This window comes from Megalobrama amblycephala, linkage group LG17, assembly GCF_018812025.1.
Source record: "Megalobrama amblycephala isolate DHTTF-2021 linkage group LG17, ASM1881202v1, whole genome shotgun sequence".
NCBI classification, from domain to species: Eukaryota; Metazoa; Chordata; class Actinopteri; order Cypriniformes; family Xenocyprididae; genus Megalobrama; species Megalobrama amblycephala.
Window position 1 is genome coordinate 41,477,256 of NC_063060.1, and position 27,954 is coordinate 41,505,209.

At 38.9% G+C, this 27,954-nt stretch overlaps 2 protein-coding genes and 1 pseudogene across 2 annotated transcripts in view; 1 reads left to right on the forward strand and 2 right to left on the reverse strand.

The window, feature by feature from the left end:
- The window catches only part of LOC125250524 (mannose-binding protein C-like), a 177,858-nt gene extending 166,808 nt beyond the window's left edge, over positions 1-11,050 (reverse strand). Inside the window, exon 1 of the mRNA XM_048163158.1 lies at positions 10,953-11,050. The gene's annotated coding sequence lies outside the window, so the exon portion shown is untranslated. The remainder of the gene's footprint in view (positions 1-10,952) is intronic.
- A 3,453-nt stretch (positions 11,051-14,503) lies between these two features.
- LOC125250525 lies at positions 14,504-16,465 on the reverse strand (annotated as a pseudogene).
- A 9-nt stretch (positions 16,466-16,474) lies between these two features.
- LOC125250515 (telomerase protein component 1-like) overlaps positions 16,475-27,954 on the forward strand; it is a 47,641-nt gene continuing 36,161 nt past the window's right edge. Inside the window, 8 exon segments of the mRNA XM_048163148.1 lie at positions 16,475-16,614; positions 18,517-19,053; positions 22,287-22,469; positions 23,639-23,788; positions 23,875-24,039; positions 24,231-24,368; positions 24,745-24,816; positions 24,922-25,043. Of these exon segments, the coding sequence (XP_048019105.1) occupies positions 18,526-19,053; positions 22,287-22,469; positions 23,639-23,788; positions 23,875-24,039; positions 24,231-24,368; positions 24,745-24,816; positions 24,922-25,043 (1,358 nt within the window). The 5' untranslated portion in view covers positions 16,475-16,614; positions 18,517-18,525.

Genomic DNA, 27,954 nt, shown 5'->3' on the forward strand with positions numbered 1-27,954 from the left:
CTATGAGCCCGTCTTAATTTTCTCTGCACTTTGAGTACTTTCATTTGGAGTCATTATCCTGCTGAATAAAGCATCTCTAAAGTTCACAAGACAAAGATCTGTTGACTGATCAGTGATGTTATTAATGTGTTTCTAATGAAAGCATCACTAATGTTCATACTGTACTTGAAAATCCTGTCATCATGCCGCACAAGTATGAGTAGGTCGAGCTTTCGTGTTTACCATGTTTGATGAGTTTTCTCTCTAGAAATGACAGCAATGGAAAAAGTTGGTCAAAAACGTGCATTTATACAAAAACTGACCACCAACTGCAACATTCAGATGCCTTTGAATTCAGATGTCTTTGCCATGTAAAACGAGTGTGCCAAGAAATACGGTGTCAGTGTATAATGTTAGAAGATTGCGAGCGCAAAAAGACTTAAAAAGTCTTAATGAAGGCTAACACTGAAGATTTCACTTCTACTGTTAATGAAAATAAAAAAATAAAAAATAAGCTAATGATTTTCAAGTACTTTATGATAAAAGGTAGACAAAAAAATTCCAGACTTGAACAAGAAGTAGTGATCTGAGCAAGTTATATAGATCAGATTATCATCCAGATTAGCCCTGTGCTCTTTTGACTTGGGAAAGCAACAACCTAATACCTTTTAGAAACTGCACAGCAACACACTGGCACAACAATCATGATGGTGAGTTTTGCACAGGCAAGCAAAAATAAATAAATCTGGTTCTAAAGAAATCCTGTATATTTTAATGAAGTTCAGGAAACTGGCATCTAAAGCAATTTCCCATAAAGCAATGTGTTACGCGTAAGTTTTGGCCTAATCGTTTTAATAAGAATGCAAAAGCAAAACAGCTTTTTTGTAGAGGTTGTTAAATCTTGCACTATAGTGGAAAAATAAATAAATAAAATCCTGATGCAGTGAGAGTGAGAGTGCGATCAATGCAGGCAGTATTTAGGAGTGTAATGAAAAAGGCTGGGCCTCAACATATTAAAACTGCTTTGAGTGAAATTACTTGTCCGGCCAGCAGACGACTTGCTTCAGAGGAAGTGTGGAAGGACAGGAGTAGAGGTTGTCTGAATGAAGTTATCGACTAAGTTTAAGTCTGAGCGAACCTGACACCATGATCCTGTCAACTACATACCACTTCCTCAGTGCCCTCGAGCCTGCAAAAGACACCAACTCAAAGAATGTGATCTACAAAGACTGAAATTGTGCAAGGACCCTGAAAGGAAGCTTTCTGACCGACACCTGCTAGCTGAGAATCTTCGAGGAATGAAGAAAAAGTGAAAGGAGGTGGGGAAAGTTGCCAAATTTTCTGCTTGGCAGAATGAGAAAATGGGCTGAGCGGCAGAGACAGGTTGTGTGTCACATTGCCGCTAACTAAGAAGATAGGCCACTTGACCTCTTCATTTCCTGTCTTCAAGGGAAATTACTGCAACTAAATCCAAAATGACTGCTAATGAGCCTTTTCTATTCTTCTATAATTGGCCTATAATATGAATGTAAATTTACATGGGACATTTGCAATGTAGTATATGTCAGTTATAATAAGATTATAATCATTTATTAAACATAAAAATCAATATCGACCTAAACCTTGCTTAATTAAAAAAAAAATAATAATAATAATAATAATAATAATAATGACAATAATAATTAAAATGTTATGTTAATTAATTTTAAGAAGAATCACAAAAAAGCTTTTCTAAACACTTGTCCATCTGCCACATAATAATTCAAACTAATTCATGTTCAATTTTAAGAATCTCAACAAAAAAAAAAAAAAAAAAAAGCTTTCCCAAACACTGCTTTAGATTTGAATATATTTTAAAATATAATTTATTCCTGTGAAGCTGAATTTTCAGTATCATTACTCCAGTCTTCAGTGTCACATGATTCTTCAGAAATCATTCTGATATGCTGATTTGATCTCCCAAGAAACAGTTATGCTGTTTAATATTTTTGTGGAAACTGCAATATTCCAGTGACGACCGCGAGGTGGAGCCGGTGTGTCGGAGGGCTGAGGTGGAGCCGATTTGACTAAGGACCCTAGAGGAGCTGGAGGGAAGGCAGAGCCCGATTGAGCCAAAGGGGTGGAAGGACAAAGCTCAGCTTAAAGGGATAGTTCACCCAAAAATGAAAATTTGATGTTTATCTGCTTACCCCCAGGGCATCCAAGATGTAGGTGACTTTGTTTCTTCAGTAGAACACAAATGATGATTTTTAACTCCAACCATTGCCGTCTGTCAGTCAAATAATGGGAGTGAATGGGAACTTGGATCAATAAGAGTCGAAAAAACTACCATAGACAAATCCAAATTAAACCCTGCGGCTCGTGACGACACACTGATGTCCTAAGATACGAAATGATCAGTTTGTGCGAGAAACCTAACAGTATTTATATCATTTTTTATCTTTAATACACCACTATGTCCAACTGCATTCAGCACTCGTTTAGTGAGGTCTGATCGCGCTCTGACAGCGGAACCGATGTCTCACGCGTATACTTCAATGAGTGTCAGACATCACTGTCGTTGTCAGAGCGCGATCAGACCTCACTAAGCGAGTGCTGAATGCAGTTGGACATAGTGGCGTATTAAAGGTAAAAAATGATATAAATACTGTTCGGTTTCTCGCACAAACCGATTGTTTCGTGTCTTAGGACATCAATGTGTCGTCCCAAGCCGCAGGGTTTAATTTGGACTTGTCTAAGCAAGTTTTATTTACTCTTATAGTAGAAGTTCCTGACTTGCATTATACGGCTGACAGACAGCAACGGTTGGAGTTAAAAATCATCATTTGTGTTCTACTGAAGAAACAAAGTCACCTACATCTTGGATGCCCTGGGGGTAAGCAGATAAACATCAAATTTTCATTTTTGGGTGAACTATCCCTTTAAGGCCCAGAAGTCTATGGCGCAGGCAGAGCGACATCTGACCAAGGAGAAGCCAGAGGAATGAGGGAGCCTGGTGGAGCCATAAGGCCGATGGTCCCAGGTGGAGCCAAGGGAGGGAGGAGGCGGAGCCGACAAATCGACGGTCCGAGGTGGAGATTTGTTTGAATGAGTGAGAGTTGGTGGCCCTTCATGGCAGCATATTATATTTTATGGTTGCGTTTGCACTCCGAAGCACCGTGTCTTCTTCTATCGGATTGTATCCAGGAGGACTGCATTACAAATCACGTTATTGCAGGCCCTTCAAATAGGTCATACGAGATCAAAAGACTATTCGACAACAGAAATATCTGTCGACAATTTTTTATTGTCGACGATGTCGATAATGTCGACTAATCGTTTAACAAGAACCAACAGAGAACTGAACAGAACCAGGGGTATAAATACAGGAGAACAAAAACAAAGCAGAACATACACATTAGAACTGCTTGCAAATAGATCCAGCTCTTTTATTTTTGTCTTTTATTCGAACCCTGCATGACACATGTTTTCTTTCCTCCTCATCTCCAAAGCATTTGTCTGGAGACCAGGCATGTGTATCTGTGCTTGACTCCACTGCTGTGGTCATTGTTTAGCCGGCAGCTTCTTCCACTCCAGTGTGTCTAAAAGTTTAGCAGGCTGACTGCTTGATGTGAAAAGCAGCAGGGTTGCAAGTCACAGCTCAAAGATATGGGGTCTTTGGGTAAAGTCAACGGACTCTTACTGAGTCAACACTAATCTTCTTTAGCACAAACTCGAATTGTTGTTACCGCAGCGTGGAATGAAAATGTGGAGCTTTAACGTTTGTGGAAAAATTGCACACTGCAGTATATGGTTAGTTTGTGTGAGGGGTGTGTCAGCACAAGGAACGCTCTTCTTTTTAATGAAGGACTGGGTCTCTTTCATGAAACACAAGCTGACTGACTTTTTGTGAAATGTTCATGAATGAATTGTAATTGTACAGATTGAAAAACATTTACCTAAGAATGGTTTTATGAACAATTTGTTTTGCTTGCATTTCATGAAGGTGACCAAATGACATATTTAATATTTCTATTTTACTTGGCAACAGTGGCTGTTTGGTATTTCAGAGCAAATCCTTTAATACTATAAATGATTGAAAACTTTGATGCTGTAAATGACTAAAAATGTTGATACCTGGTCAGTATCATCTTATACATTGACAGCTGACAGTCACATCTCCTTTCCCCATGTGAATATAAATGTCTTAAAAATAAAAAATAGAGACATATTCTAAATACAAAAGACATACAAACTAGACTAGTTTGAAACATTTTGGGTTGACTAGTCAACTAGTAAACTTTTCACCTCACTTATTTATACAATATGGTTTGAGGGTAAAAAATAGTGTTTGGAACCAAGAACTGGTTAAATTTTGTAAACACCTTATATATAATAATCTTTCTTTTTTCCCTAAAAATTCTCATTAAGACCAAATTTATGTTTTTATCTAGAAGATCTAAAACACTACCACATGGTTCAGATGTCTGTTTATAGTAAATATTGCTTTACATGAGCAGTCCTATTTCATGGGCTTTTTTGAATAATAAACAATATTTTCATGACATTTTCATTATTTCTGTTAATGGTTCTTGAATAGGGGTGGTTCAAAATATCGATACAGCGATATATCGTCGTCCTTCTCTGTGCGATACGAGAATCAATATGGCGCCAAATATCGATATTTTATTTAATAAAATAAGGCGCTCTAAATAGATTTCCCTGCTCACTGCGTTGCTACTTCAAGGTGGCGCTCAACACATGAATTTTAAGAAATAGAGGTTTTTAACGGGACAGCGGACAGCAGTGTGAGTAAAATAATAATAAATGCCCCAGCCACGTTTAAGTTTAAAGTCTTGACGCATATTTATACCATTGATGTGACAAACGTAGACATCTTTGATGTTCTTCACTGAACGCTTACACAGATAGGCATGGGAGCATTTGAAAGCAGGCGTTTATCAGTGGATTCGTGTATCAGTGGATCGCTAATTTATCTGCTGATAGACAAATTCGCTGAAACACCCGTCTTAAAACGCTCCTGTGTAAATCTAGGCGGCAAGCGCTCAGTGAAGAGCATCAAAGGTGTTTATTTACAACAAGTTCGTCAACGTGAAGCATTTATCTTTGTAGCCAATCACAGACATGTATGTTGAGAGCGTGAACACACAATAGCCAATCAGAGGTGTTTAAGAATCCGCTTAACAGCGTTCAAAATGCTAGGCTAAGCTGGTATTGTCACATTTTTGACATTTTAAAATACCCAAGTTGGTACCTTTGACAACACTATTCCAAGGTTTAAATAAAACAAGTCGATAAGCAGTTAACTTAGGCTAAATGTGTTAGTTTACAAGCAACGAAAAGCTTAAGCTTTTTTAAAAAAGTATAAGCATAAAATGCTTATATTAATTTACTTAAAATGTTAAATTTAATTTACAGAATGAATAAGTTTTTGTGCTGTTTTCTAACAGTTTGGACTTTAATAAAGATAGAAAACCTGCACTTAAACTTTTCACTGGCATTTTGTTTTCATAGTCAGACAGATATCATGATGTATTATTATAGGAGGATTGTCTAGCAGTATATCGATTATCTCAGAATCGCTGTATCGTGATATTATCATTATCGTGAGCCATGTATCGTGATCGTATCATATTGTGAGGTTCCCTGCGATTCCCACCCCTATTCTTGAACATGCATTATACCGCTGACGTGAACAGAACACTATACTAAAATGCAAAATATCAAAAGTATTTCCTGCTGTTGAATCTACAGTTTCACAACAATAGACATGGTAAAGTTGTACACTTGCAGTCTGAGTTCAGTGCAAACAATATAATACAACGTACAAAGACACTACTATCGACAAACAAATGTGCGAGTTTTTGTGAGTTGTTCACAACAACAAACAGAAAGTGCGACCTATTAGCCAGTTCTTTTTAAAAAGTCAAAAAGACTCAACAAAACCTTGAACTTATGAATTGAATCAGTCACTGAATTGGTCAGACCGCATCTTGACCTGGAGGGAACTGGAACTGTTAAAATGAATCTGAACCAGGGACATTAAATTCCTTATGATTTCCATCCATAGCAAACAAAGAGTCTGTAGATTTAATGCAAGTCTAGCAGATTTTTAGTGTGGCTAATGCACAAGCTCTGGAAAGAACAAAGTCCAGCAGCCACCTCTCTACCTCCATTCAACCACCTTAACACACACATAATGAAGGTAACCTCCGACTGAGAGGCTATTCAAGGCCCTCTAATCACATTGCCATTGAATGTGGCTGAAGCAGGGGACTAAATGCATGCTGTGAGCCAATCAGAGCAGGCAGTTTATTTATTTATTTCAACTTTGTTGGTTAGCACATTAGATGCATCGATTCAACAGCAGCCAACTTGATTGTTTCATTATTCATGGCCTAAGTTTGAAGAAAGTGGGCTGCCAGAACCCATTGGACAAATCACCAAAGCACAAGACAGTGATCAGCGCTAATGGAGTATTCTGGGTACACATCTTTTTGCCATCAACACATTTTTAGCTCTGTGTGCCATGAATGCAATGTTCAAGCAGCACAGCCCTAGGGATTTCTGGTAAATGTCGCTGATTGCTGTAATGCATGTCTGTAATGCATGAATGTCTGGATGTCTTTAGCATCCCTCTATGGTCCATACAGTCATCTTCAGCTTTTTTAATGGAGTTGGCAGTTGACAATTATGGCTTGAATTACATGAGATTTGAGAACTATGGTAGAGGGAAATACTTAATAATTTTCAATCTGTTCCTCAAAAAAAAAAGCTCTTGTATGGCTTATTTAATTTTTTATAACTTTTTGGGAGCTTGACATTCCCTAGTGTCCCTGGCTTTTGCTGTATGGAAAGAAGCACTATTCAATCATTCTTGAACATTTTAAAATTGTCTTTTGTGTCCACTGGCTGGCCCATTGCTATAGTTATATGTTTAGCCCAGTGACGAAAATATCCTTCTCATGCCATTTTCATACCATGCCATTTTAGTAAATTATATCTAATTTTAGTTGATAAAAAATTATTTTAGTGGAGATAAATTGTTAAATGTAACCAAACATTACAATATTTTATGTATTAATTAGTGAAACACCAAAAAAAAAAAAAAAAAAAAAATATTTTAATAATCACCAAATTATTTAACAATCGACTTTTTAATAATATAACTTTTTCTCCAATTCATTGTTGAAACATGGTGGCTGCAATAACGTTTTCATGACATTTTTATTCAAACATACATTTAGTAATGATGTAAAAATATAAAGAATATGTAATATAGTGCATATATTTATCGAAACGAATAACTAGAGTTATTTTTTAGCTGACTAATGAGCTATGGACATTGAATGGCTTTCCTGAGGTAAATGTGACATCGTTTACGAGTTGTTTCATTGGCATCACAACACTGAGTGATTACATAAGACGTGATACACATTATTTCAGTAAGTTGTTATACCGTTTCTTTCTATACCTTCTAATGTTCATTCATACTTATCTACGTTGTGTGCATGAAATATACACTAACACTCAAAATGCGTCACTTGAGAAGCGCTAATTAAATGTTACCATTTCGTTCAATACTTTCAGCCACAGTTTCAACTGAAACTGAACATTCATTTTTGAACAAATATTTTTTGGTTTCCAAAATTTTGGTGCATCACTAACAGCATTTACTTAAACATGAAAACCTGAGAAAGAAAAATGAGTGCTGCGTAACGGTGTTGATGAGTATTTGAAGATGTTTCTTACAAAAACCCATCGCTTCGCTTCAGAAGGCCTTTATTAACCCCCTGGAGTTGTATGGATTACTTTTATGATGGATGGAATTTCTTTTTGGGAGCTTCAAATCATGGTTAATCTTTTAATATAAATCTGATTGTGTTTGACTGAAAGAAGATCATATACACTAGGATGGTTTGAGTGTGTGTAAATCATGGGATAATTTTCATTGTTGGGTGAACTAACCCTTTAACTTTTGGTTGAATTACTCCATTAACACTCTGAGGTCTGAAAACGCGCCGGTGCGTTTTGCAGGTTTTTTTTCACATTGCAGCAAAACAGACTTAAAATACTCCGTCATTTTTTGTCATAGAGACATAAGTAATATATCAATTGAAACTATAGAATATCTTCTTTTATTTGTATACACTCAGAGTAAAAACAAAATGTTGTGCTTTTTGTAAAATAAAGAAAACTAACATGATGCGTGATTTCTCCTCTCCCTCTGAACGAAGTCCAATCTGATAGTTCTCACAAAATGAACTGTAACTTAGTGTATACTAATCACAGAAAAATTAAACTTATGTCTAAAAAAACGTTAAGATGTCAGGTTTTAAATGTGTCAAATCAAACATTCTGTGTTTATGTAATCTGTATGAAAAGAGAGCCATGTCAGAAGTCCGTGATTCAGCTCATTATCCGCTAATGCGGCCACGCCCACAGAGCCCGCGCTATTCAGACGCAAATTCAGAGGCAATACATGCATTCATCGTCTCAATCACTGGCGTAGGAACCGGGGGGGACGGGGGGGACGTGTCCCCCTCAATATTGGAAAATGCTGCATGTGTCCCACCCAAAAATTAGCCTATACACCGCAGGAACAAAAACTGTACATTTTGAACTTTTATTTTGAATACGCGACGAAGAAGATATTCGGTTTTGTCAGTCAAACCCAGAGTGATTTCATTCATGTTTGAATAATCACCATTCGCCAATCACCAGCTTCATATTCTTCACTTTTCACCTATAGTCGGACTCGGAGCATCTGATTGGTAGAGAGAAGTCAACATTACACTACGAACATTCAAATACGTTATTGGTGCGCACCAGCTTTGAACGACTCGACTTTGTATGAGGTAAATTAGTCTCAGTCAAGCGGTTTAAATTAACAAGCTTTTTAAAACTGAATTATGGATACGAGGCATGACATTAAATCAACAGTGGAATTTTGTATGGCACGTATGTTATGCTTTGCGAGAGGAGGTTAACGTTACGTTAGGTAGATAGCCATATAGCGGGCAATCGATTTCTCTGTGTTAACCTTAGCAAAAGTAAAACGTTCTGTCATCTCTTTTCAGCATAATGCCACCACAGAAAAAAATAAAACCAAAGGAAATAACGTTGCTGAAGTTTTTTACAAAGAGTAAGGTTAGTGTAAATAGTTATAATACAACACATTTTACACAAGGACAGGGCGACATCATAACCTTCATTTACCAAGCCTATATTTACATTAAAAAATTATATAATTTGTCATCAGGAGAAGGCTGGTATTATCAGGAAAGAGGCAGGTGAGGAAGGAGTGGCACATGAAGTAACAGGTGGAGGTTGTGAGGTGAGGTCTTAAAAGGAATTAATGATGACTATGAAAGTTTTTGCCTTTTATAAATTTTTCACATACAGAAGAGCCCACGATAAACATAACTGACCATGTATAAGTCCACTATTACTTTGTTTGCAATATCATATTGGCTACATTTGTTAATTTATTAGGAGAGCCATGATGCAGCCATGGACGAGACAAAAGGAGAGGCAGGTGGCACAGCAGGGTGTGAGGTGAGGTTTTAAAATGTAGAGGACAAAAATATCAAAAATGTAAAAAAAAAAAAAAAAAAAAAAAAACTGTCATAAAACCTGTAATATTGGGAGCCCAAACTTAAGTTTGGTCTTATTTTAAAGAAGACCCTTGGCAGATTTTTTGTTGAAGCCAAACTAAGTTTAAAAAGTGAAACCAAAAAAAAAAGTTATAGATCTTGATGTTTACAAAAATGATATATTAATAATATTTTATAGAAAATATATATATTTTTATGAAACAGAATTTTAAACAGTAAACTCTAAAACTAAAAAGCCATAAATCTAAAAAAAAAAAAAAAAAAAAAAAAAAAAAAGTTGTGTTCCAAATTTGAGGTTGATATCTCAAAAAAATAGCTTTCTGTCAGTTTGTTTGGGTGCAGTGCCAAAGTTTCCCCATTAGATGCCAGCAAAACTCCACTGATTCACACAGTGTTTGGATTTATGATTTGCAGTACAGTTGAGTTTTTCTCTCTCAAATATTACAAGCACACCCACACAATTTTTTATAACACACATACAAACCAATACCAACACACCCACACAGTTATAGCTGCACAATTTATCCAATTGTCTTTATAATAAGCAGAAGCCGTAAAGAGGAATAAAGTGAGTATGGACGTTGATTCATAATGGCCAAAATGTCCCCCCCAATGTCAAAGTGGTTCCTACGCCCCTGATAAGGTTAATAAGGTGTTAGGATCAAAAGACACACAACAGCCTCTATGCGGTTATGCTGAAGAGCATATAAGAAAAACATTCAATAATAATTCCATTAGTCTCGTGAGAATATAGAGGAAAGGATTTGTATGGGGGATAAACTGGAAATATTTGCTTTTTTATTTGCAGACAGACACAAGTTCCCATACAAAGTCTTTTCATTAGCAAAATTTGAGATATTGAGACAAAATTGCCCTCCTGATCAGTTTGTAATTCTTGGTTTAAATTCATTTAATTCCCTGTTATAATTATACAATGCACAGTAACTTTAAATACTTATTTATGATCATTACCTAACTTCTAAAAGTTTCTACATGGGTAAAGGCATTATTGCACTAACACATAGCATTATGTGTTCAAGGAAAATATATCATCCAGAGGCGCATCTGGTACTCACAAACAAAATACGCGTTGGTGTTTTTTTAAGATGTTGCCCTGTCTTATAATAAAGGCTTTTTACCCTTCGAACTATGCGAGTACCTGGACGTGGATTTTCTTGCTTCACAACAGGGTCCACCTACCATTTTAGCATTATGTGTTATTGCCATCCATTCAAAATGTTTCTTTACTGGATAAGTTCAAGCCACTTTTGTGATTCACTGTTCCTGTTTTTTATTTCTTTCATTAATTTACTGCAGTCGTTCTCAGCTATTTTAAAATAACATTCAGGTACTTACCAGTTTAATGTAGGAGTCCAGATGACAGCCAGCGTCTGTTGCCAAACAAGTCCGCAAGACTAAAATCACACAACTGACTGGAGAGAGGAAGGTCTTCTTGCTTTAAATCTGAGGGGTTTGTTGTTGTCAATCTCATATTATGAAAAACTGATATGCTGCGCATGTGCAATGTGCTTTTAGGCCCTCCCAACCTCTCATATGTGGACACCCTGTTGTACTATTCCTTCAAAATTATATGCTAAATGACTGAATTTAAAGGGATAGTTCACCCAAAAATGAAAATGATCCCATGATTTACTCACCCTCAAGCCATCCTAGGTGTATGACTTTCTTTCAATCAAACACATTCAAAAAATATCCTGGCTCTTCCAAGCTTTATAATGAATGGCGCTCCTCCTGATTTTGAAGTCCAAAAAAGTGCATCCATCCATCATAAAAGTAATCCACACGACTAATAACTGTTAATAAAGGCCTTCTGAAGCAAAGCAAAGTGATGAGTTTATTTACAAATTTATATAAACTATAACAACTGGCTTCTGGTAACGGCCGTACATCCGGCAGAAGTTGTTAATAGCATATTACTATCACAGATTTGTAAATTTATTAATACTGTAAAAATGATTTTTTGCTGCTTGTTCAGTTTACTTTATTAAAAAAAAGTTATACAAAGTAACACAATTTGTTTCTAATTAATTGTGCCCAATCTACTTAAATATGTAAAATTCACTCAGGCAAGCTTCAAAACTAAGAAATTCACCAAAAGACGACAATATTGGGGCACTATTAATTTTGCACCTATAATATTCTAAGATTAGAGTAAAATTTATAGTTACATATAGACCTTATCAGTCGTCAAATTATTTTTGAAATAGTTGTTATTGCCTCTTCCATAAACATCAGTGTATATTTTACAAACAATAAATGTTTTTGCTAGCACTTATCTGTATTTAAATGTCAGAAACATAAATTAAACATTATATGCTTGAAAACACTGAACAGTTGAATAGACGGGTTTCCGTGCAACGTCATCACAGAGATGCGCGTGCAACTAGGGGGCAGAAAGCAGTTGTCTCATCATTACTGTGAGTTAATTTCTTAAAGGGGTGGTGTAATGCTATTTCGTGTATTCTGACTTATTTACACTGTTGAAGAGTTGGATTCTCATGCTAAACATGGCCAAAGTTTCAAAACACGAGTTGGACGTATGACAGAGTATTTTTGGCACAGAAAATCTGTGCCAAAAATACTCTTCCAAATCCTCATAAACTTCACAGTCTTTTTTTCCAAGCATGTGCCTGTGTGACATCAGAAAGGTCGGATTCCTTGTATGGGCACTTCTCCAGGAAGAGCGAGAGAGCAAGGGCATGCCATCAAAGTGCTTCGTTCGGCTTTACGGAAGTCATCGGCAGTGCTGCACAGGTCACAGGACTTCATGAAATCAACAATGTCACCAAAGAAGTGTGTTTTTGGTTGTGAGGGAAAGATAACCTTGCTTCCCAAAGAACCCAATGGAGCTGAGAGTTTTGTGCTCATGCATTACATTGATGCGCTCTTGATATTTGTCATTAAAATAACCATAGAAACTGATAGTTTCAATCACTTTTTTATTGGTTAAAATTAATGGAGACTATCTTGTGTTTTTCCGTGGCTGCTCGAGACCTCAGGTTCAGCGCTTATAGTTTTATAAACAAGGCCCAGTTCCACGCTGGATTTACAGATCATTTGAAACTGAAAGATGGAGCGGTCACAGCGATATTGATCCCGGTCATGAGTCGGAGCAGCAGGTGGTGAGTAAAACTGCTTCAAATGTCTGTTTTGTTGGCAATAGGTGACTAAGTGCATATAATGTAAACAACACGAACGTAGTGGAATCATAAATTCATTATTCATCATTCACTATATGCTATATTCATTATAGTGATTCAAAAGTTATCCATAGATAATGCGATGGTGTATCGTGTGTGTTTAAATTTAATTGACCATTGATAGCTTGCAGACGATCACTATGCAAAAGCTGCGCGTACTCGTCACTCTTTAGCTCCGCTTACAGGACACGCCTCCAGACGCTCGGCTGTTTTCGTAAAGACTCGGTACAGCGTATGCATCTTTTATAAATATTATAAAACTAAAGACTTTTTGGAGATACGAAGGATAAAAAGAAAACGCCTAACGTGGCTTAAAGACAGCGACATTAAAAGACCAAACTTAGTAAACCCTATACGGTAACACTTTACTTGAAGGGGTGTGCATAAGACTGACATGACACCTTCATAATCTTGACATGACACGTGTCATGAATATGAAGGAGGTTTTATGAATGTTTATGACAACTGTCATTAAGTGTCATTCGCTCAATTATGTCATTTTTAATGCAAAGATGACATTGTTTGAGATGTCCGAGTTATGACAACTTGACATAAACCAATACATCATAACCTGTCAGTGTCTTTGTCATGACAACTTGACATCATTTAGCTTTATGGGTTAACATTACATTAAACTGTCATGTAGTTGGTTTTGACATGAGGCCATTATAATAGTGTCATAAATATGTATCTTGAGCTCAACTACAGTGGTACAAATTTAACTTGAACTTGTCATTAAAATGTCATTAAGTGACAATACTCTGACAAATAATTTTATAACAGCGTCATGACTATTTTTCATTTCATGTTTTTTTTTTTTTTTTTTTTTTTTAAGTTTCCTCCAACAGAAGGTCAGATAATAGACAATTTCAAATTTCGTAAAAAAGATGACACTGTTATAAAATAATGGTAACACTTTATTTTAGGGTCTTTTAACTAGTTGCTTATTACTATTAGCATTCATATGGCTAAAATATTGGCTATTTATTAGTACTTATAAAGCACATATTAATGCCTTATTCTGCATGATCTTATTCTAGATTCTTAATCCTACCCAATACCTAAACCTAACAATTTAACTATAATAAGCAGTAAATTAAGAGTTTATTGAGGGAAAAGTCATAGTTAATCGTTTATATATGTGTTCCCTATACTGAAGTGTTACCAAAATAATGTAATGTAATGTTAACCCATAAAGCTAAGTAGTTTTTTAAGTTTGATAATTAATCTGCTATGTCATGTTTATGACAGGTTATGATGTTTTGCTAATGTCAAGTTCACTCCCATTATAAAGACACTGACAGAGTTATGAATATTTTTTATGATCAACTCTGATTGTGTTTGATTGAAAGAAAGACATCTCACAACAGGATGTCATCTGAGAGTTGAGTTAAATCATGACATAATTTTCAGCGAATGACACTTAACGACAGTTGTCATAAACATTCATAAAACCTCCTTCATATTCATGAACACGTGTCATGGATCAAAATTTATGAAGGTTTATGTCATTTGTCTTATGCACACCCCTTACATATAATGTATACCCACTATACTGGAATAAATGCTATACTATAGTCTATAGAATTTAAGCTGTGCAGATTTTATAAACATTACATAATATCACATATTTTGTTAACAGAATACTGGAATATGGATTATTTTATTCTTCACTTTGTATACATTCTATTTGTTGTCAATTTCACATATAATAGGGCGTACTACATTTTACAACTGCCATCATCCCAAAGGCCGGAGTTCTCTATAACACCACAGTCTTGTGCTCCCTTATAATCATCAGGCTGACCAGAACCCCAGTTGGTAAAAGTCAATTGCTTTCCCAGTCAGTGTCCACAAATCGTCTCTCTGTTACTCTGTCTGTGACGCCTATATATGGCTTCTTAACGCTTAAACCACTGGATAATACTAATTTCAATAACGCTTGGTTTTCAGCAGCAGTTTTTGGCAAAACCATTGTTCCACCAACTTCCTTGCAGACTTTTATGGCTTCATCAAAGGTTCCCTCAATGCCATCAGTGATGTAGTATTTCTGTCCAACTTTTCTGAAGTGGTTGACACTTGCAACTTTCTCGATCATGGCCATCTTGGCGTTAAGATGTTGGATCTCAGATTTCAAGGTCTCAAGAACTGTACTTTCACATTCCAGGAGACCCTGAATAAAGAATAATTATTTACTGGACAGGGCTGTTGTTCATGCATAATTATTACAGGACTCTGAAGTCTTCACATTTCCACTTGAGGAATTTTAAACTGTGCATTAAAATATCTAAATTACTATATTGTTTAATACCTGGTTGACCTGGGAGTCCCCTTTCACCCTTGGCTCCAGCTGGCCCAGACGGTCCTGCTTTACCTGGTGGTCCCTGCACGCTCACTCCTGTAAGAGAGGAGCAAAAATAATAGGCAGTAATGTAGGAATTAAATAAACCACTATCTAAGACTCATTTTCTCTCCAATACACACAAACCTGGCTCTCCCATCTCTCCTTTGGGTCCAGTTGCTCCATCTCTTCCATCTCTCCCATCTCTACCAGGCAAACCGTTGTGTCCGGGAGTCCCGGGAACGCCACCAAATGCAGGACAGTTCAGGTTCTGAGGTTCAGCTCCATCCAACAGAGCAAACTGAAGGAGCAGAAGAGCCCCGAGGAACAGCTTTAACAGCGCCATCTGGTGGTGTATAAGCAGGAAAACTTCAAAATGATTCTCAACAACCACGTAGACAATCTTTAAACCTTTTAGTTATTCAGTTTTCTGAGATCAAGGAACTTCTAGATGCTAGATTAGTATTTGCAAATATATAATTGATCAGTGAAAAATAACATGGGGTTCAATACAAGAAAATTTGAAAATAAACTTGATTACATGTACAAAAAAGATTAAATTATAGTGCCCCACAAAACAAACAAATAAAAAGGCAACTTCATCAGTCTTATGAAAATAAAAAACAAGAAAACTAGACTTTTAAACAGGAAATATAAAGCGGACATTTAAAATGAGCTTACGTAAAATATAAAAGCAATCTAAATTCACTTGTATTTACTTTTCAAAGCACATTAGTTTAAAAAAATGAAACACAATGGCACAAACTGAACAAGGTTGTATGTTGTTAGTAATTTTGCTCATTTAAACTATTTGGTTCTTCATTAACTATTTGGTGTTAGAGTGGATGTTATTATTGTTCTAATGCATAAAGTCATTTATTAATATTTCTTTATTTATTTCATGCATCTGTTCACTAGACTAGACCATGGCTCTGCAAGTTCACCAGTGGGTCTGATCTTAAATGAAAAAACTAAATTACAATACATACAATATTAAGAAACCAGATGTTAAGTAGCTAAATATGTCATTAAAATGTAGCTAGAATGAATGCAAATATCGTCTCCATCCACAAGTGGGTCACTGGATTTGAATAGCCTACTAATAAAAATTTGAATAGGCTACTTTATTCACTAATAGTTTCTGTTTTCCCTTTAAAATAAATTGCATCAGCTGTTATTTTTAAACTACGTTTGATTACATACCAGTTTAATGGAGGAGTCCTGTTAAAAAGTCAACTAAAACCACTGGAGAGCCGGAGGGTTTTCTTGCTGTAAATCTGAGACGCTTCATCCAGCCTTTATAATGCATCTGTATTCGCTTCATTACGGTAGTGACATAGGCTACACATGACCTGATGACAGGTGAGGAAGTTCTCAAGTTTTACTGGTTATACACAACCAGCAGCTCACCGGCTTACTTCATTTTACACTAATACCTGGTCACAAAGCGTTCAAGGTGAGTTACATGCTTTCTTTATTTTTAGTCGCAACACTGAACAGACCCTGTCGCACATAATAATCGTGCATTAGTTTATTTAGAGCTGTGTAACTTTAATGTCTATAATCACTGCTCAATGGGTGTTTCTGTCGTGCGTACACGACACATCTTGATATTTTTTGATTGCAGTTGAAACATTAATGTTGGAAATGAGGGAGTGGTGATGTTTTTTGTATTGTATGTGGCAATAAGGAACCGACATTGCGAAAGCACATTATTGTTCTTCATTCATTATCAGCTAAGATAGAGGACTTTGTCCCTGCGAAGTGCACTTTATAGAGATTCTTATCCGAAGGGGGCGTGGCCTTCATCTTCATTTTCTAAACAAGACACTGCAAATTCACATAATTTCATATGCAATGTATAGGGAAATGTTCCCACCAGTATTCAAAGAAGTTTGAATTAAATAAACTCGGTGAAAGGGTGAAAGGAGTGGAGAAAGCTATTGTTTGATTTCCCTGCTGTGTTTACATTGCGTTTGTTTGCATAAGACACACCCATGGTTGTCAAAGCTAGTGATTCTGAACTGTCACCACCTTCAGACAGAAAATCTCAGAAAAGTTGACAGAATGACCATATTTTTATTAATATTATTATCCCATGTGGTAGATATTTTGTTTTTCTGGTGTTGCTAGATACTAGAGCCTAACTAAAATAAGGCAAATGATCTAAAATCACAAACTATTTCTTTACAGTTTGTGACAGGGTTGACATATAGCCATTAGGGGTAACATCTTTCCATGGCAGATGGACTTCACCCTTCTCCCGACTGTAGCTGTGACAGTTTGCACAATTGCTTAAGATTATCTACAGAAACACAATACTCACCAGAGCCTGCGTGATCTTGTTTAACTCCTAAAAAGATGGAAAGAGTACTTCTTCTGTGATTAAGAAGATTAAGACTGACTTTGTTTGACATGTTTTTAAAAAAAATAACATTTCTGTTTTTGTTAAAGGGATAGTTCAAAACAAAAAACAAAATGTTGTCATCATTTACTCACCCTCAAGTAGTTCCAAACCTTTTTTTATTTTTATTTTTTAATGCAATATTAACAAACATAGCAAGTCGGTACATACAAAAAATATAAACAATCTTTCAAACAAAAAGAAATTATGGTTCAACAGTAAACAGAAGAAATATGTAAGAAACTTAATTAAATGTATTGAACAATAATCCTAAAAATTAGAGAAGAGATAAGAAGAGAAAACAAATGGAAAAGAAAAGAAAAGAAGAGGGCAAATAAATAAAGAAACAAACATATTAAGGAAGAATATTAAACATGGCACAAATTCTGGATGTTTTTATTGCTTTCTTGTTAAAAGAAGTTGAAATTGTATTTAAATACATCTTCAATTCTTGTTTGAAAAAGTTAAAGTGGGGTTTACTTTTCATATATTTACATTTATGGATATAAAAGTAGTTCCAAACCTGTGTGAATTTCTGAACACAAAGGAAGATATTTGTAAGAATGTGAGTAACCGAACAGATCTCTCCCCACATTGACTGCCCTAGTATGAAAAATAAATACTATGGTAGTCAATGGGGGGAGAGATCTGTTTGGTATACTGACATTCTTACAAATATCTTCCTTTAAGTTCAGCAGAACAAAGAAATTCATACAGGTTTGGAACAACATCCGGGTGAGTAAATGATGACGGAGTTTTCATTTTTGGGTGAACTATCCCTTTAAGAGAACATTCTTGTGGTTATTGTATTTCCAAATTTCTTATTTAAAAATCTAATTTGTTCCAAAACATATTTTATTCCATGTCTTAAGAATTACTGATTAGCATTGTATTTTTAACATTTGCAATGTCTTTGGACAAAAACACACTTTCTATGTTTCTCCTTCCTTCAAGCAAGCAGACATGAAGGCTCCGGCTCCTCTTCAGTCTGATCTGAAGGTGAATACGGATGCCAGACTACAGCGAAACTATACCAGTCCAAGGCTGGAAAACCGGTTTCTGGCTCAAGCGCCCTCAGCGTTGTCTCTCCATCAGTACACCTCTCCATCCTGGGCCAATCAGACCTCCACCACCTCATCATGTCCAGCACTCCAGCCAACCAGCCTGTCCTCCACTCTGGCCACCTCATCTCTTCTGTCGTCCACGACGATGAGCTCAATCTCCTCTGGTTCCTCTCTGCTGAGCACCAAGAATACTCTTCTAATGGAGCCTCTGCTCCACCTTCCAGTCTCATCCTCTCTAACCTCTACCTATTCCCATAATCCTTTACTCTCTTGCTCCCAAAATTCCACTGCCAGTGCCATCCCACCACTCTGCCCCTATCTGTCACCTTCAAAGGAGAATAAAGCGGGCAAAAATGAAAAGAGAGAAGTGGAAGATATGCTTTTCTCCTCTGAAGGCTTGCTGGGATATAGTGAGGAGCCCAAACAGGTATAGAGTGATTTCCTCTTTATTGCTTTGTAAAATTGTACATGAATTAATGTAGCATCTTTTTTTTTCTAGATATTATCTATTATGCAAAATTCACTTTTACATGGTGTTCGAACATAAATGTGTGGCAATGTGTACACAACCACCCTATAGTGGTAAAAAACCACCCACTCCTTTTTTTGATCCCCATAAAATCTTAACGGTCTCATAGAACAAGCTGTTTTCATTTTCATTTGACGTCACATTGTACAGGCCCCGCCCACGAGTGCTGTTGTATTAGCATAGTTTCCGCCCTGAGCGAGTTGTACACAGTCCGCCATTGTCTCGACGCCGGAGCTGCTGTAGCATCAAGAATGTCTCATAAGCGATTGAGGTGTTTTGTTGTTGGATGTAAGAGTGAACATAACAGTCTTCATTTACTCCCGACATCTGAGCCGCTGAAGACGCAGTGGATTATGTGCCACAGATCTAATAATCTAATATACACATGCGATTTCTGTCTCTGCTGTTTACGTTCACAGACTGAGTTTGTGAAGTGTGTGTGTTTTTGACAGTTTAAAGGTGCCCAAGAATGCTTTTTCACAAGATGTAATATAAGTCTAAGGTGTCCCCTGAATGTGTCTGTGAAGTTTCAGCTCAAAATACCCCATAGATTTTTTTTAATAAATTTATTTAACTGCCTATTTTGGGGCATCATTAACTAATGCACTGATTTAGGATAGGGCTGTCGCGGTTAAGGAATTTCCCTTGCGGTATTTTTGAGTGGCTCAATAGCGCGATATGCGGTATTACCGCCATTATATATATATATATATATATATATATATATATATATATATATAGAGAGAGAGAGAGAAAGAGAGAGGTCATATTCAATAATGAAACTAAAGAGCATTGAAATAAAGAGAATGTCAAAATAAGGGTCTACAAAACAGAACATAAACCTGACAATAAGATGGTAGAGCTATTGTTGTATGTATAATAGTTAGTTTCGATCCTCGAATCTGACTAAACAAGACTTTCTGCTGATATTTCACGAGTATAAGCAGAACTAACGTTACTCATCTCTGCGGCGTTCTAGACGGGCTGTCAGTCAGTGCAGTTACATTGTTGTGACACAAGGTGGAGGCAAGGGACTGTCTTTGAGTCTTTAAACCGTTCATTCAACTGCACGTTCAAAAACGCAGATTCATTCAAAGAGAGATGAAATTAAACAAGCTGTTGAAATCATTTAACGTTGAGCGCCACTTTATAAGGCTCAGCTGACCAGTAATGCTTCGATGGTAAGGCAGAGATTTCGCTATCCTTGGACACGACAACTTTTTTTCACGAATATAACTTGTGTCTCGGCCTGAAGGACAGACGCAGGTAATCGCACGCGCTCAGTCGATCTCTCTCACATTCACTGTCTGTTTAGGCTTGTTTAGTGCAAATCTACGGAGCCTCTGTACAAATCACCATGGTACACATTATGCTATCATTATTACCTTATTTAATATTTAGTACACGTGTATGAAGTGTAAAACGAGAAGGACATAGCCTTTCAAAAAATAGAAAACATGCAAATATCGCGGTTGCTGCGGTTTTTGCAGTGTTCTGCGGTTGGCTCGTCAAAAGCGCGGTATTACGAAATTGCGGTTATCGCGACAGCCCTAATTTAGGCAGCGCCGCCCCTTTAATTCGCCTGCTCCCTGCCACATGAGCTGTCGACTAGATTACAGCGCATTTACAAAGTTCACACAGCTAATATAACCCTCAAATGGATCTTTACAAGATGTTCGTCATGCATGCTGTATGCATGCTTCGAATTATGTGAGTATAGTATTTATTTTGATGTTTATATTTGATTCTCTATGAGTTTGAGGCTGTGCTCCGTGGCTAACGGCTAATGCTACACTGTTGGAGAGATTTATAAAGAATGAAGTTGTGTTTATGCATTATACAGACTGCAAGTGTTTAAAAATGAAAATAACGACAGCTCTTGTCTCCGTGAATACAGTAAGAAACGATGGTAACTTTAACCACATTTAACAGTACATTAGCAACATGCTAACGAAACATTTAGAAAGACAATTTACAAATATCACTAAAAATATCATGATATCATGGATCATGTCAGTTATTATTGCTCCATCTGCCATTTTTCGCTATTGTTCTTGCTTGCTTACCTTGTCTGATGATTCGGCTGTGTGCGGCTCCATACGTTAATACTGGCTGCCCTTGTCTAATGCCTTTCATAATGTTGGGAACGTGGGCTGGCATTACGCAAATATTGGAGCGTTCACCCCGACTGTTACGTAACAGTCGGTGTTATGTTGAGATTCGCCTGTTCTTCGGAGGTCGTTTAAACAAATGAGATTTATATAAGAAGGAGGAAACAATGGAGTTTGAGACTCAATGTATGTCTTTTCCATGTACTGAACTCTTGTTATTTAACTATGCCAAGATAAATTCAATTTTTGTTCTTTAAACACAATAAGACAGGAAAGGAGAAGTCAGTTTAATACTCACGAGACGTGCCGTCTGACAGCCTGCTTTCTGTGCGTGTGCTTCAGATGTGTGCGCTCAGAAAATGATAAATTATAAGTTTAAACTGATATAGCTTTAAAATGCATACAGATGATAAACTTTCATGATGAAGAAGAACTGCGATGTCTGTGAGCGTGATCGTGATATAGATGATGATCAAAATCAAGCAGAGATATTTTGTTAGTGTGTGGCAGAGTATCCGACGCATGAGTTGTAGAGGCTCCGCCCTCTTCTGGAAAAGGGGCGAGGAGCAGCAGCTCATTTGCATTTAAAGACACATGCACGAAAACAGCATGTTTTTGCATGCACTCAAAAATGGGTATTAACAACATGGTATAATAAATTATCTGTGGGTTATTTTGAGCTGAAACTTCACAAACACATTCTGGGGACACCAGAGACTTACCTCTTGAAAAAAGGGGCATGATAGATCCCCTTCTCCACAGTTTTTTTTATTCTTATTTGTTAATTAAAATAACACAATCATTGCTACTAATTCAACTCAACCACTAAACATATAGGATTTATTTTATCTTTAGCTCATACATCTGTTCAACCACCTATAACCACACTGAAAAACATTAAGAAAGCACAATACGATTAAGACAACTCTGATGTAGCATTTTATTTAAAACTTTGCTTCTGCATAAACATACAGATGCCTTGCAAGGACTTGCAAATCTAGCTCATTTATATTGTCTCAGGATGCCATCAGGATGCCTTCCAAGGAAAGCTTGGAAGAGGAAGACCAGATGCTGTCCTCTGAGATACCTGTTTTGGATATGGATTTAGATGGAGAGGGGGAGCAGACCTTAGCACCTCATGAGGAGTTTGGGGCTCTTGAAGCAAGCGAGGACGGGAAACTTATGGAACTGATAGGCCGCAAGGTGAGCTGAATGGTTTAAAGGGTTAGTTCACCCAAAAATGAAAATTCTGTCATTAATTACTCATGTCGTTCCAAACCCACAAGACCTTTGTTCATCTTCAGAACACAAATTAGGATGTTTTTGATAATTTTTTTATTTTTTTTATGTCAAATAGAAAGCAACGAAATTACCACATTCAAGGTCCAGAAAGGTAGTAAAGACATGGTTAAAATAGTCAACATGACTACAGTGGTTCAACCTTAATGTTATGAAGTGACGAAAATACTTTTTGTGCACAAAAACAAAACAAAAATAAAGACTTCATTCAACAATTTCTTCTCTTCCCTGTCAGTCTCCTACGCAGTTGACGCAGTGAACGCAGTGCAGAGCTTCCGTGTTTACGTCTGAACGCCGGCTTGGCCGACTCTGTTCAAGTGAGCAGCGTGACGCATGCACGTGATGCAGGAGCCGGCCAATACAGAGGCAGCGTTCGGATGTAAACACGGAAGATCTGCGCTGTGTCTTCAATATAAAGTATGTATGAGAATCACAGGGAAGAGAGGAAATAAATAAAGTTTTGTTTTTGCGCACAAAAAGAATTCTCGTTGCTTCATAACATTAATGTTGAACCACTGTAGTCAAAAAGATGTCTTTACTATCTTTCTGGACCTTGAATGTGGTAATTCTGTTGCTTTCTATGGGGGATAATAAAGAAACTCTTGAGATTTCATCAAAAATATCTTAATTTGTGTTTTGAAGATGGTTTGGAATGAGTAATTAATGACAGAAATTTCATTTTTGGGTGAACTATCCCTTTAAATGATGTTTTAATTCGCTAGCCCTACGTATTTCCTTTTTTAGCTTTATTTATCTCTTCTGCTCACCAAGGCTGCATTTATTTGATCAAAACTGCAGTGAAAACAGTAATATTATTATTCTGTTTTAATTTTCTGTTTTAATATGAATATGCTTTACTATATATTATAAAAACAGATTTATAATATATTTTAAAATGTAATTTATTTCTGTGACGGCTAAGCTGAATTTTCAGCAGCTATTGGTCCAGTCTTCAGTGTCACATGATCTTTCCGAAAAATCTTACTGACCAAATGTTTTTGTAATCATTCTTACACAACACAATGTATGGACAGAGTGGTAAATGTGAAACAACATTTTTGTTTGTCCTTCAGAACAACCTGGTGAATATGGTGTGCTGCTCGCTGGTTAATAAGACCTGTACCCCGGGCCAGAAGGACTGGGATAAGCAAAGGAGTGTGTGGGGCATTATTAAGAAACTGGCCACTGAGATTACCACAGAAGACCCTGAGTTTGTCCTTAAGGTTGGTGTTTTCGCATGCGTGGGTGCGTGTGGGATATGTTGTCTGTCTGGTGGTTATGTTGTCAGCGTGTGTGGTTTTGGTTTTAGGTTGCAGTCTATACTAGGCAGGAACTAAACATTCGTATCGCAGCCAATTTCTTGCTAGCACTGGCGGCCCATCTGCCTGCGTCAAAGCCACACTTTAGAAGGTACTTTTGTGCCGCTGTGCAGCTGCCGTCTGATTGGCTGGAGGTGACAAGAATCTATAGCATGGTGAGTGTTAATATAGTAAATATCTTACTGTCCTTAAAATTGTATCATCATATTCATATACCATGATATTTACATGGTGCTTCAAAGAATATATTGGTATTAGCATGGTAGATGTACAAATAAGGATTTTATTTAGCTTCTACTGGATTATTTTAATTGTTGTTTTTGTTTTTCATGCTTTTTTTGCACAGTGTTTCAGTAAATCTTTACCCTCCTGCCTGAAAAAAGCTCTAGTGGATAAATTTAAGCAGTTCACTGAATATCAGCTGGCCAAATACAACACACGGAAACATCGCTGCAAACACAACAAGAAACGGAAGAAAGGACGGGTAAATACTTAATATTTAATATTAGATATCAAAACACATACAGTGGCGTTCATGATTCTGAAAATATAAAATATATATATATATATATATATATATATATATATATATATATATATATTTAAATTTAATATATAAAAATATTTAAATATATATTATATATATTAAAAAAATTTAAATTTAAAAAATTTAAAAATGTGTGTGTATATATATATATATATATATATATATATATATATATATATATATATATATATAATTACATATATTATATTTATATACATAATTATATATATATACAATATATATACAATAATTAACACACATTTTTTCTTACATAACTTTTAAAATGCTTTTGTTTTCTTCCCTCTACTTTCAGGAAATCTCTGATCTGCAGTGGAAAAAGTGGGGTGAACTCCTCAGAGTGGACGGCTCAATTCTCAAAAAATATGTGAGCTTTGCCATGTTTAGTTTCATCTGTTTGATGTGCAATAATCATTTGTGATGATGTTACATCAAAATGTCTTCTGATACAGTTCTGTATGTTATGATATAGTTGGAGAGCCAGAATCGTGCTACAAAGGATAAAAAACAGAGTGAATTCAACCTCAAGAAGATGATAAAGCGCCTTCACATCAAAGAACCTGCAGAATATGTCATGGCCATTCTGGGAAAGAAGTAAGTCCTACAAACTAGCATATATATATATATATATATATATATTGTGACGGGGTGAAGTAGGACACGAGTCGAGGATGGAGGGTAAGTTCCCCGAAGGGTGGTTTTTATTCAGGTAAAGGGTGGTTTGGTGCTCGGTGCTTAGCTTCCTTGTTTTGGGTGCGCTGGTGCAGTGTGGGTCCGTGCTCTCCTGTGGGCGTTGGGGCTGGCGGTCACACGCTGCTCTCTGTAGGCACAATGAAAGAAAGGGTTAGCCGAGTCTTGCGGAGACATCTCTCACCTCTGTGTTTGCTTGCAGGGTTTAAATGAGCAGTGCTTGATGGGACGCAGGTGTGGCCCCTCAGCCCGTGATGAGCAGGTGCAGGTGTGGCCGCTCAGCCCATGATGAGCAGGTGCAGGTGTGCCTGCTCAGTTTCCAGGGCGACGCTGATGAGAGCTCGGGACACGCGTCACACCCCCCCCCCCCCAAGCGTCGTCCTGTTCCTATGGAGAAGCAGGGAGATCGGGGGAGGGTGGGGAGTGGAACCTGACAGACCTGCGAAAGCCGACCACAGCCGGGAGAGTCCGTCGGCGTTTGCGTTGGCCGTCCCCGCTCGGTGTTGCACGGTGAAGTTGAAGTCCTGGAGCGCAAGAAACCACCGCGTCACCCTGGCATTCGTCTCCTTGGCTCGGGCCATCCACTGTAGGGGAGCGTGATCGGTTACGAGGGTGAAGTGGCGGCCGAGGAGGTAATACCTGAGCTCCAGGACTGCCCACTTGACGGCCAACGCTTCCCTTTCTACCGTGGCGTATCGTTGTTCCGCAGGGGTCAGCTTTCGGCTTATGAACATCACCGGGTGTTCCTCACCGTCATGGCCCTGCGATAGGACGGCTCCCAACCCGGTGTCTGAGGCGTCCGTCTGCAGCAGGAAGGGGCAGTTGAAGTCGGGGGCTCGGAGGACTGGTTCCGTCGTGAGGGCTGCCTTTATCCGGTGGAATGCCGTTTCCGTCTCGGGGGTCCACGGGACCTTCTCCGGCTGCCCCTTCCTGGTCAGGTCTGTCAGGGGAGAAGCTAAGGAGGAGAAGTTAGGGATAAAGCAGCGGTAATACCCCGCCAACCCCAAAAAGGCCCGTACCTGTGTCTTGGAGGTGGGCCGCGCCGCGGAGAGGATAGCTGCCACCTTCTTCTCTTGAGGTTTAATGAGGCCGCGACCCACCTGATACCCCAAGTACTTCGCCTTGGCGAGGGCCAGATGACACTTCCGGGGGTTGGCGGTCAGGCCAGCCCCGCGTAGTTCCGTTAGCACCCTCCGCAGCCGCTCCAGATGGTCCTCCCAAGTCTCCGAATGAATGATGACGTCGTCGAGATAGGCCGCCGCATATGCTTGATGCGGCCGGAGGAGGATGTCCATTAACCGTTGGAAGGTGGCCGGGGCCCCGTGTAGGCCAAAGGGAAGGACCCGGTACTGCCAGTGGCCACTTGGGGTAGAGAAGGCCGTCTTTGGTTTGGCCTGTTCCGTCAAGGGGACCTGCCAGTAGCCCTTGGTAAGGTCGAGAGTGGAGATGAACCAGGCCCTTCCCAAACGGTCCAACAACTCGTCCACGCGGGGCATTGGGTAACAGTCAAATTCGGAGACTTCGTTTAGGCGACGGAAGTCGTTACAGAAGCGGAGGGTGCCGTCGGGCTTTGGAACCATGACGATGGGGCTGGACCAGGGACTGCGCGATGGTTCAATTACCCCTAACCTCAGCATCTCCTGTACCTCGTCCTCGATGGCGTGTCGCCGAGCCTCCGGGACACGGTAGGGCCGCTGCCGGACGATGGTCCCCGGTGGTATGTGGACGTCATGCTCCAAGACGTGGGTCCGCCCAGGCTGGGGGGAGAACACATCCAAAAACTGACTGACCAGGTGTTGCAGCTCCGACTTCTGGGTGGCGGAGAGTTGGGGATCCATATCAACAACCACAGGAGTCGAGCTGGTGTAGGCCGAGAGCTGGGGCCCGGTCCCGACCCAGCGCTTCATAAGGTTGACGTGGTAGAGCTGATCCTCCTTCCTTTTACCTGGTTGCCGCACACGGTACGTGACGGGACCGACCTTTTCTGTGATGGTGTAGGGACCTTGCCAGGTGGCCAAGAACTTGCAGGCGGCCGTGGGAACCAGCACCAGGACATGGTCTCCTCGCTGGAACTCCCGTGGTTGGGCCGCCCGGTTGTAATATCGTTGCTGCGCCTGTTGCGCCTTGACGAGGTGTTCCCGGACAATGGGCATAACTCGGTCGATTCGCTCCCTCATCTCGCGCACATGTTCGATGGTGGTCCGGTGTACCGCCGGTTGTTGTTCCCAGGCCTCTCGGGCAACGTCCAGCAGACCGCGGGGTTGTCGGCCGAAGAGCAGCTCGAACGGAGTAAAGCCGGTGGAGGCCTGAGGGATCTCTCGAACCCCGAAGAGTACGTAGGGGAGCATTTGGTCCCAGTCCCGCTTATCTTCGGCCGCCACCGGCGCAACATCTGTTTGAGGGTCTGGTTAAAGCGTTCGACGAGCCCGTCGGTCTGGGGGTGGTGCACCGTGGTGCGGAGCTGTTGGACTTTCAGGAGTTTACAGACATCCGCCATCATCCGGGACATGAACGGGGTGCCCTGGTCAGTCAGGATCTGGGAGGGGATGCCAACCCGGCTGAAGAGGAGGAACAGCTCCTGGGATATCGCCTTCGTGGTGGCTTTACGGAGGGGAACGGCCTCAGGGTAACGGGTGGCATAATCCACGATGACGAGGATGTGTTCATGCCCCCGGGCGGACTTCGGCAGCGGCCCCACCAAATCCATCCCAATCCGTTCGAAGGGCACCTCTATGATGGGCAGCGGTATCAGCGGGCTGGGGGGAGGCGTCCGAGGTGACGTCCGTTGGCACGTTGGGCAGGCCTGGCAGAATCG